Source organism: Gossypium hirsutum, chromosome A11 (genome assembly GCF_007990345.1).
Source record: "Gossypium hirsutum isolate 1008001.06 chromosome A11, Gossypium_hirsutum_v2.1, whole genome shotgun sequence".
Taxonomy (NCBI): Eukaryota; Viridiplantae; Streptophyta; class Magnoliopsida; order Malvales; family Malvaceae; genus Gossypium; species Gossypium hirsutum.
Window position 1 is genome coordinate 116,697,612 of NC_053434.1, and position 11,132 is coordinate 116,708,743.

General features: G+C 30.2%; 1 protein-coding gene across 1 annotated transcript; it reads left to right on the top strand.

Moving 5' to 3' along the window:
- The first annotated feature begins 972 nt into the window (after window positions 1-972).
- LOC107962225 (receptor-like protein EIX2) lies at window positions 973-4,365 on the top strand. Its single transcript, XM_016898547.2, has 2 exons — window positions 973-3,594; window positions 3,667-4,365. Exons 1-2 carry the CDS (start codon window positions 1,038-1,040, stop codon window positions 3,978-3,980), a joined length of 2,871 nt encoding a protein of 956 aa, XP_016754036.2. The 5' UTR covers window positions 973-1,037; the 3' UTR covers window positions 3,981-4,365.
- The last annotated feature ends 6,767 nt before the right edge of the window (window positions 4,366-11,132 follow it).

Below are 11,132 nucleotides of genomic sequence, written 5' to 3' on the forward strand. Positions count from 1 at the left end.
TTGTTAATTTAGCCTTTATTCTTTTTTTAAGCTAAATTTGACCCACAACATTTTAAAAAGAGTCTAATTATTATTTTTTAACAGAAATACTGGTTAAAACATTCAATTTTAAAACATTGCAACTTGCATAACAATCCACATGTATCTATATTGACGTGGCATATAAGACAAATAGTGACATGTCAACATAAAGTATATGTGGACTACCACGTGTCTTGGCATGTCAACATCGCTAAAAATTTAGTTTTTTTACTTAACAATTCTGTTTTTTTCAAAAAAAAAAAGAAGAAGAGCAATTTGACTATTTTTGAAAGATTCATGGTCAACTTTAGTTCAAAAAAAAAGAATAAAAGTCAAATTGACCATAGATGGAAACGTTAAGAACTCAATTTGACATTATCCCATAAATATTTCTTTGCATGAGAGAAAAAAAAATCAGATTTTATTTTAAAACAAATATCTACATGAATTACATGATAGAGGTATATTAAATATGGGATGAGTTGTATTTAATTAAAAAGATATCTTACCTGTTATATTGGTTACAATAAAATTTTAATCTAAATTTCACTAAAAATTCACTAGTTTAATCTATTAATTTTCCCTTTTGGAAAAATAAGAATATTAACAGTGGGAGTGGGACTTAGCCCATAGACTTGGTTAAGTTGACCTGCTTCTAAACTTTATGTTTTGTTCATACAGGAATATTAAGATAAATTGATTTATTTTCAATAAAAGTTTAAGTAGTCTTCGTTTTCAACATTTTGCTTTGCTTAGTCAAATTCCGCGTTTTCCATTTTCTTTTCCTTCTTTTTTTTCTCCTTTAGCTTTTAAGACCTAAAAAGTCTTAAAGAATGTGGGAGTGGGGCTTTCTTCATCGACTTTTTTTTGACTCAACTTTATAACATTTTATGGAAAATTAAATTTCCGACAGGCTATTATCAATTTAACGCATTTTGTTGGAAGAAACTTCCTTGCGCTTCATGTATTTTTGTGTTTTAGCTAAAGCTTACTCTATATATTTGGAGTTGTGAGCCATGGCAATTGCAACCATGACTACTCCTCTTCCTATCTCCTTATTCCCTTTTCTTCTTCTCATTTCCGCTCTCTGTTTTTCCATTTGTCATGCCAATTCCAACCTACTTTGCATTCAAAGTGAGAGAGAAGCACTTTTGAAATTCAAGAATCATCTTATTGATCCTTCAAACAGGTTATCTTCATGGGTTGAAGGAGGGGATTGCTGTAAATGGATTGGTGTCATCTGCCATAACTCAACAGGCTACGTCAACCAACTGCATTTGGCTGCTCCTCTTTCACAGCCTGATTTTGACGCACCACTAGCTGAATGGGAAGCTTACGTGCGGTCAAAACTACGAGGCAAAATAAATCCTTCACTGCTGGAGTTAAAGCATCTCAGTTCCCTGGACTTGAGCAATAACGATTTTAGCAGCATACATATCCCGAAAATTTTCGGTTTGCTGGAGAGTTTAACATATCTTAACCTCTCTGATGCACTATTTCAGGGAGCAATTCCTCATAACCTTGGGAATCTCTCAAAGTTGCAGTATCTTGATCTTGGAGGTAATGATCTCAAATCAAAAAGTCTTCAATGGGTTTCTGGACTTTCTTCCTTGCAGTACCTTGATTTGAGCTATGCGGATCTTCATAAAGCAACTGATTGGGTAGAGGTAACATTCAAACTTCCTTCTTTGTTAGAGTTGCACTTGTCAGAATGTGGTTTAGACAATGATCCATCTCCGACCAGTCTTAATTCTACAAAATCACTGGTTGTTCTTAATCTTTCTTGGAACCGCTTTTCTTCAGTACCTAAGTCGATATTTAGTCTTCATGGTCTTGTGTCCATTGATCTTAGTCACAATTCTTTGGAAGGCTCAATTCCAGATTACTTTGGGAACATCTCGTTTCTTGAAGTTCTTGATCTTAGTGGGAATCATCTCAATTCATCCATACCCAATTCCTTGTATAGTTTAAACCGTCTTCAGTTCCTTTGTCTTAATGATACCCAGTTACAAGGAACAATCTCGAGTGCCATTGGAAACTTGAGCTCTGTTACTCACCTTTATCTTTCAGAAAATCAATTAAATGGTCAGATTCCATTGTCTATAGGGGAGTTATCATCTCTGAAGTTGTTTGATGTTTCAAAAAATCAGTTAAACGGCCAAATTCCCTTGTCTATAGGGCAGTTATCATCTTTGGAGTTTTTTGATGTTTCAGAAAATCAATTAAATGGTCAAATTCCGTTGTCTATAGGGGAGTTATCATCTTTGAAGTTGTTTGATGTTTCAGAAAATCAATTAAATGGTACTTTTCCTCTATCTTTTGGACGACTAGAAAGTTTGGAAACTTTGGATTGTGGGTATAATCTATTACAAGGAGTTGTATCAGAAACCCATTTTTCTGATCTCACGAGATTGACAACTCTAGCAGCATCACAAAATCGGCTTAGATTTGAACCAAACTCAAGCTGGATTCCCCCATTTCAATGTGAAAGGATCGAATTGGGTCACTGGCATCTTGGCCCAAAGTTTCCCCAGTGGCTAAAATTCCAAAAGAAATTGTCTTATTTGGATATCTCCTATGCAGGAATTTCAGATGTCATGCCAACTTGGTTTTTGAACCTTCCCACTCAATTTGAATATTTAAATCTTTCCTCTAATCAACTTACAGGAGAGATTTCATATTTGAATGTGACAGACATTGTTGACTTGAGATCAAACCGATTCATAGGTCCATTGCCAAGAGTATTCTCAACTTTAACAATTTTATATATGTCAAATAATTCATTTTCAGGATCTCTTTCTCAATTAATTTGTGATCCATCAAGTGGGAAACTTATGGGAGTTCTTTACATTGATAAAAATCTTATCTCAGGGGATATTCCAGATTGTTGGAATCATTGGCAGCGTTTGGACATTCTAAATTTGGGAAGCAACAATTTAACCGGAAAAATCCCACCTTCTTTAGGGCATATAAATCTTTCAATGCTAATCCTTCGAAACAATACAATGTTTGGAGAATTGCCATCCACATTGCAAAATTCTACAAATTTGATTATGTTTGATCTTAGTGAAAATCATTTCAGTGGAAGTGTACCAGCATGGATTGGTGATAAGCTCTCAAACCTTGTGATTCTAAGCCTTCGATCAAATAACTTTGATGGTCATATTCCTCATAAAATTTGTGATCTTCAATCTCTTCAAAACTTGGACCTTGCCTACAACAACATTTCTGGAGTTATTCCAAAATGTTTTAATAATTTAAGTGCAATGGCCACAACAAACAAAATCTTTAATTCTGTTTTTTCGAAGTATGCAGTTGATGACTCTTTTTTTTTTAAAGCATTATTGGTGTTGAAAGGACGAGAGGATGAATATGGTAGCACACTAGGACTTGTTACCAGCATGGACCTTTCAGCAAACAGTCTCACAGGAGAGATCCCCAAAGAAATTGGTAGTCTCGTTGGACTATTGTCTTTAAATTTTTCAGGGAATCTCCTAATAGGAAATATACCAGAAAGCATTGGCAACATGGAGTTAATGGAATCTCTTGATTTGTCCATGAATCGACTAAATGGTAAAATCCCTCCAAGTTTCTCCAATTTGAATTTCTTGAATCACTTCAATGTGTCCTACAACAACTTGACAGGACAAATCCCAACAAGCACTCAGCTTCAAAGCTTTGACAACTTGTCTTACGTGGGCAATCATCTTTGCGGACCTCCTCTCACAAAGAACTGCACCTCAAAAGGTATTCCAACTGACATTGCAAATAATGGAAGTAGCAGTGAAGGAAGTAAGGTGAATTCGCTTTATGTCAGCATAGCTCTTGGCTTTGTAATGGGTTTTGGGGGTTTAGTGGCTCCCTTATTTTTCATCAAGTCTTGGAGGATTGCATATTATCGAAAGCTGGACCATATCTGTAGTAAAATGTATGTGTTTTGGGCTACTATGGGTATGTAGTTTGATAGGAAAAAAGCATATATAATTGATGCATCTGATCTAGGTGTGCTGCTACATGATTGTTTGATGCTAAAAGATTAGTTTTTGTGTCTTTCCACTCGCTTGGTGTGCTAATAAGGTGGCCCACTCGTTGGCATGAACGGCTCTGTTATATGCAAACCACGTGGAATGGGATTTTGATTTTTTTTTCCCTTGCATCTTTTTTGAAGAATGTTGAAATTATGTATTATGTTGATACGAATGCAGATTATGGACGTTAGGTTTGGGTGTATGGGGTGAGCCTGTTGGCTCGGGTTTAGTAGTCCGTCTCCCCTTTGTGTTCACTTTTGGTTCTTTATTTTTTCATGAATGAATTTCTTCTCTAAAAAAATAGTAATTTTAGACACGTATAAAAGTATAAGTGTGAACTACATCCAATGTCACTCTAAAATAAAGTTTGTCCTATTTTGGTCGCTCTAGCTAAATTTTTTCTCAATTTAGTCACTCTAATTAATGTTATTATTTGAACTAGTCAATGTCGTACAAAATTCTGTTAATCCATTAATGGGTTGTTATTGTGGCACATTAGCCAATTGAATTATGATAAATGGCAACAGGGGCGATGTAATACTCCAAAAATTACTATAGTAAGATATTATCTTTGATATAGAAAAATAAGGAAATAAGTGATAAAAAGGGAAGTAAACTATGATATCTTGATTCAGGAAAGGACTAAATTGTAAAAGTGAGAAAAGTTTTGTTATACAAGAGTAAATACTTAAAACTTGATGGGTTAAAGTGTAAATATGAAGAAGTTTAAGGACCAATAGTGCAAATATTTTAAGGGTGGAATGATCTAGAAATTAAGGAAAATTGATGAATTAGGACCAAATTGAATAGGTGAAAATTATGAGGGACTAAATCACAATTTTACCAAATTAAGTGATGCCTCAAAGATGGAATTCTAAAAGATCATGAAGGGCAAAATGATCAATTAGTAAGAAAGAGAATTCTAGAATGTAATGATTATGTTGATGATATTTTAAATTAATTAATTAGATAAATATTATTTTATTAATATTTTTATGAGATATTTATTATTATTTATTATTATTTATCTAGTATATAAGGAAGGAAAGATGAAGAATTATCATCATCTTTCCTTTCCCATGCAAACCAACGTGAGAGAAGAAGAAGAAAAGAAAGTTTTCTTTTTTTTACAATTTGGTCCTTCTATAAAAAATTTACCATTTTCACCTAGAAATCAAAAGAATTTCCATAGCTACCAAGAGAGAAAAATGTTAATGAGACTATGGGGAGTTAGAATATCAAATTGGATTCAAGGAATAGAAGCTGGAGGAGAGAGAAAATCAAATTAAAGATGGGAATCAATAGAACAAGATAAGTACATCAAGGTTTTAATATATTTTTAAGTTTGATATTATTGAAAAAGTATGGGATTAATGTTAATGTAGAGCTTCCTTACATATGGTCCTATGTTCTTGATATGTTAGTGAAGAGAAAACAAGAGAAAGTGATGAGAAATAATGTAGAGAAAGAAAATAAGGGTGTTATAAACATGGTAAATAATATTTAGCACTAAAATAGTTTTGGACAACAGCAGTGGTCTAAATTTGAAAAATCACCATAAATTGTAGAAATCGAATTAGAAGATGAACAAAATATAAAATTAAATTTTATTGAGTCTAGTTTCTCATAGAGGAAACAGTGCAAGCAATGGATTTGTAAATCATGAGATATAATGAATTTTATGAGACAAGGTCAGAATGAATTCGGGTTCCCCTGTTTTGACTTTAGAAAATCATAAAAAATTGGATAAAAATAATTATAGGCTTAAATTTATATTTTTAGAATTCTGAATGAGTCTATTTTCAATAGAAACAAACAGAAATATCATTCAAATTCTGTACGAGGAGATAAGTAATTTTTAGTGAACAAGGGTCAGAACTGTCAGACAGCAGAATGGGGGTAAATTTAAAGAATAAACTGTACTTATTGGCTAAACCAAAAATTCTGAAAATTTTATGGTAAGAATATATATGAGTCTATTTTCAGGTAAAATTATCAGATATTATTTTGGAGTTCTATAGCTCTAGATATAAATAATTTAGTGACTATGACACAGATGGACAGCTTGAATATTCATAAAAGTAAATAATAAAAATTATAGATGATGTTACTTACAAGTGTGTTATATACTTTAAGGATGTGGAATGGAGAGGAGGAGGAGGAAAATATATATGAATATTCAGCTAGCATGGCTAATTTGCATGTTTTAGGCTCAAGGACTAAATTGAATAAAAGTAAAACTTTAGGGGGTAATTTTGTAAAAATGTAAAAATGGCCAAATTGAAGGGAATGAATTGTTTTATTATCTAAATTAATAAATTGAATAAAATTATTAAGTTAAGATCGGGTGAAAATTGAGAAAATGATAAATTACCAAAATGCCCCTAAATCTTAGTATTTCTGCAATTTAGTCAGGTAGGTTCGTATAACTTGAATGAGCATATAAATATGTCAATTTAAATATTATATTGTATTTTATATGATGTTTGAATTGAATATATGAAATGTATGGATGTTGAAATGAAAGAAATAATACATGTTCTGAAACTATTGAAAGGGATAAAATTTGTTTGAATATTGGGTTTCGGATGGATATAGGTGATTTCCCAAATGCAAGAGTTCCTGCATGTGTTGCAGAAATAGATAACCCAGACGGTTAATCTGAAAAAAGCCTTCTCGAAAATATAAAGTGGATAGGATTCGTTCATGATTCACTATAATACCTCAAAGTGGTTAGGTTTTGTTCCTGATTCACAATGGTAATTAAAAGTGAATAGGATTTATTCCTGATTCACTATGGTAACTTAAGGTAGATAGGATTTGACCTGAAAAGGTAATTCTGATTCGCTACAGTTACATGATATATGATTCATTAGGGTAACCTAAGGTGGATAGGATTTGACCTGAAAAGGTAATCCTGATTCACTACAGTTACATGAGATGTGACTCGAGAGAGTGCTTGATGATTAAACGTCCTAAGAGTTATTTCTGAATATGAATTGATGGAATATGGAAATGTACGCTTTGAGTGTACTGTTGAAAAATCCATCGGAACTCCAATGATTCAACGGATAGAATATTTGGTATGATACAAGAATTATAATATAAAAAGGATGTTACATGAAACATGAAAATGAATGCTAAACGATATAAATTAATTGAAATTATTTTGAAAATTTCGGTAATGCCTCATATCCTATACCGGTCTCGAGTACGGGTATGGGGTGTTACAGGTGGTGCCAGGGGTTGGCAATGGCCCCACCTCCCTAAAATGAATTTTTTTTTTATTTAGGTCTGTTTATAGTTTATAATATTTTAAATTAGTAATGGTAAATTTGCACTTTGGTACTTCAAAAAATGATAAAAATTTGATTTAATTGGTCATATAGGTCGATTTTTAAAATTTTAGGGAAATAGGTTGTTTTTGGAAAGAGTGTGTGAAAGTGCGACCAGCTGGGCACGCTTTCTACACAGGTGGTAAGAAACCTCGCTTAGCTGATGAGCTTTCACATGCTCTCTCCAAAAACGGTTTATTTCTCTAAATTAAAAAAAATGGCCTATTTAGTCAATTAACAATTTTTTTTGGCATATATGGCTAATTTAGCCTACAATTAAGTATTTAATTTATTTTCACATTATATATTATTAAAACATGATGTAAAAAGATAATTATAAGAGAGAGAGAATGAAAGGATGAATGATAGATTTAAAAATTAAGTTCTACATGTGTGTATATATGTATGTATATTATCACTATTTCATATATAGATATGTATATGGCCACAAGATAATGATTTATACTATAATAACATGTCTGATTAAGTTTAGTGTCATAAGTTAAGTAACACCACTCAATTGGTAAAAGCACAGAAAAGTTAAAGTTATTTTTTTTAATATAGAGTTAATTATATCATTTCAATGTTTTATAAAATAAATTAAATTTATTTAATTAGTTCTCTTAAACCAACTGCTTAAAAAATTATTTTTCTCAATTAAAACTATTTGCTAAGGCAAGTTGCGTGCTCCTGAGATGAGTGACACTCATACTTGTCATATTTAAGTTGACAAATTTATACAACAGAATCTTTTGACTAGTTATTATGTTGATGTTTTGAAAATTCTATAATCATTTGATTGGATTCAACTAAATCATGTAGAAATGAATATCATACAGATATACTAAAATGATGTTAATAAATAAATTGATATACTATATAATATTAAATTAATTTTTTTAGTAAAAAATTATAGCGTAGGAACGTCGAGTAACGTAGAGCAATAATGAATGTAATCAATATTCATAAAGCCAATGTAAAACAACATTATTTTATTTTAAAATTTTTTATCGCTGATTTTAAAGGTTTTTGTTAAAATACATTTTTACTATTAATCAAATATTTTATAGTGATAATTTAAGATTAAATGACATTTTTTCAATTATTTTCATTGAAAATGTTGGACTTTTATGTTGTTTTAGATGGAATTTTTTCTTAATTAAAAAAAATCAAATTGCATCATTTTAAAATGTTAATGTTTGTTTAGGAAAAATATTTTTTGGAATTATTGAATGAAAAAATAATTTCAAATTTGTCAAATGATTTTATAAATCTCATGACATGTTTTCACAAAGAAAAATAAATTTGAATTTATATAGGAAGGAAAAGAAAAAGGATAGAGCAAGAGGATATTCGATTATAAAATTTAGGCTTAACTCAAAAATAGGTATCTAAATTAAAAAAAAAATTAACTTGGTATTTAAAATTTTGTTTTGTCACAAGTGGTATCAAAATTTTGCAAGTCAATCGATCAACCCCTATCTCTAAACCAGTACCCCAATCAATTCTCAGTCTAACCGGTCAATCCAGTCCAATTTTGAAAACATTGGATTTGGTCAATGAAATAACTTTTTCGATCTCGTCAAGTCGAACAAGCAAGCGGTGAAATTCGAAAATATAATCAATTGTCAACATCTCAACTTTGAGAGAGCGAATTTCAAGTATCGCTAGTATTGTCATACATTATAAAAGAAGAAGAAAAAATAAAAAGAATGACAAAAAAATAAAAAGAGAGAGAAAATTATAAAAGGAAAAAGGAAAAAATTTAAAAAAAATTTAAGTTATATGACATGGCAGATTATTATTAGCTGGAATTTTTTTAAATGGGTATAACATTTTGGTGTAAAAAACATTTAAGTACCAAAATAAATAAAATGCATAGTTTGTGTACGAACTTATTAGCTAAGCCTTGTTTAAAAATATATTTATCAGTTAGACAAACACAGGTACCAACTTGGAAAAAAAATGTAGCTTAAGTACCAAAATAGGAAAAAATGATATAATTTAAGTATCAATTTGTGAATTAAGTCTAAAATTTATATTGAAATTTGTGAAAATTAATAAAGTGAGTTTAGATAGAGAATGGATGTTGAGTTAGGTTCATTGGGAAGCAAGACATAATAAATATTGGTATAATATCAAAATTAACTTTTAATATTTATATTTTTGTCAATTTATCCCTTATTCTTTTTTTGAGCTGAATTTGACGTACAATATTTTAAAAAGAGTCTAATTATTTTTTTAACGGAAATATTGACTAAAGCATTCAAGTTTTAAAACATTCCACATGTATCTATATTAACGTGGCATATAAGACAAATAGTGTCATGTCAGCATAAAGTATATGTAGACTGTCACACGTCCTAGCATGCCAACATTGCTAAAATATTAGTTTTTTTAGTCAACAACTTTTTTTAAAGTATTTTGGTTCTTTTTGAAAAATTAACGGTCAAATTTAACTCAAAAAAAGAATAAAAATCAAATTGATAATAGATGTAAACGTTAAGGGCTCAATTTGACATTATGCCATAAATATTTCTTTACATGAGAGAAAATTTTTCAGATTTTATTTTAAAACACAAATAATTTTACAACTTTTGGTAACTAAAACTTTCTTGAGAAAACTCTACATGAAACAATTTGTTGTTTCAATTTACTATCAGAACGGAATGTTCCGATCAGTACATGGTACCAAAACAACATCAAGTACTATAGATTGAAGTTCTATATTGACACTTTATGATTTAGTTTTTAAATCCGATAATAATAATAATCCTCTCCCCTAACTAAAACAACCTTTTCAAATAATTAAAAAATAATTTTTAACCTCCCCTCGCGGAAATAGAATACATTTTATTGTCAATCATTTATCTTTTCGGAAAGCATCTACAGTTAGAAGATTAATCACTATTACTGATGATGGATACCGAAAAAAATAATTTTTAATCCCGCTCACAAAAATGGAACACATTTTATTGTCACTCATTTAACTTTTTGGTAAGTATCCACGGTTAGAAAATTAACCACTACTATCAATGATGAATACCCTGATTACAACAAGAAAAATAATTTTTGAGATTGAGAAAAACATATTTAGGTTGAAATTTTAAAAGTAATATTTTAATTTTTAAAAAATATTTTATTCACATATAAAAATTAGAAAATTTCAAACCTTAGAGCTAAGCCAAAATTCTCCAATGTCTTAAGAACCTTAAGTAGTAATCAAAAAAAATAAGAACCTCGTGTTGAGATATTTATGAATATTTAAAGAGTAGTGCCGGCCAATTAACTTCCAAGTCATTAAAAAGAAATTTCAGTCCTCCATTCACAATTAAACCCTTGTCTACATTTTCATCTATATCAGTGAGGGGCTTGCATTGATAATAGTAAAATTATATTTTAACCCTCTTAAAAATAATAATAATTTAATTTAATTTTTTAAAAATTATAAACATATAAACTATTAAAATAGTGAATTATACTTCTATTATCCTAAAAACATATAATTTAATTTCAACCTCCCAAAATAAAATTCTGACTCCGGTTCCTGGTACATATGATTTATAAAAATAAAATAAGACAGAAAATTCATGCTTTCACTGAACTATTTTATTAAAAAAAGAAGAAGCTAGTTTTAAAATTCAGCACAATTCTATTTAAAGCCTTACGGTGTGCAACAAAGCACAAAACCGACTGTTTTTCCTTTATTTTGAAGTGCCAAAACCCAATTTTATAGATGGAAAAACAG

What these genes read in the sequence shown, in the direction of transcription:
- LOC107962225 (XM_016898547.2), top strand. Translation starts at nt 1,038, where the DNA reads ATGGCAATTGCAACCATGACTACTCCTCTTCCTATCTCCTTATTCCCT. An exon ending in GTCCATGAATCGACTAAATG is followed by an intron (nt 3,595 to 3,666) that starts GTAAAATCCCTC and finishes ACAACTTGACAG; the next exon opens with GACAAATCCCAACAAGCACT.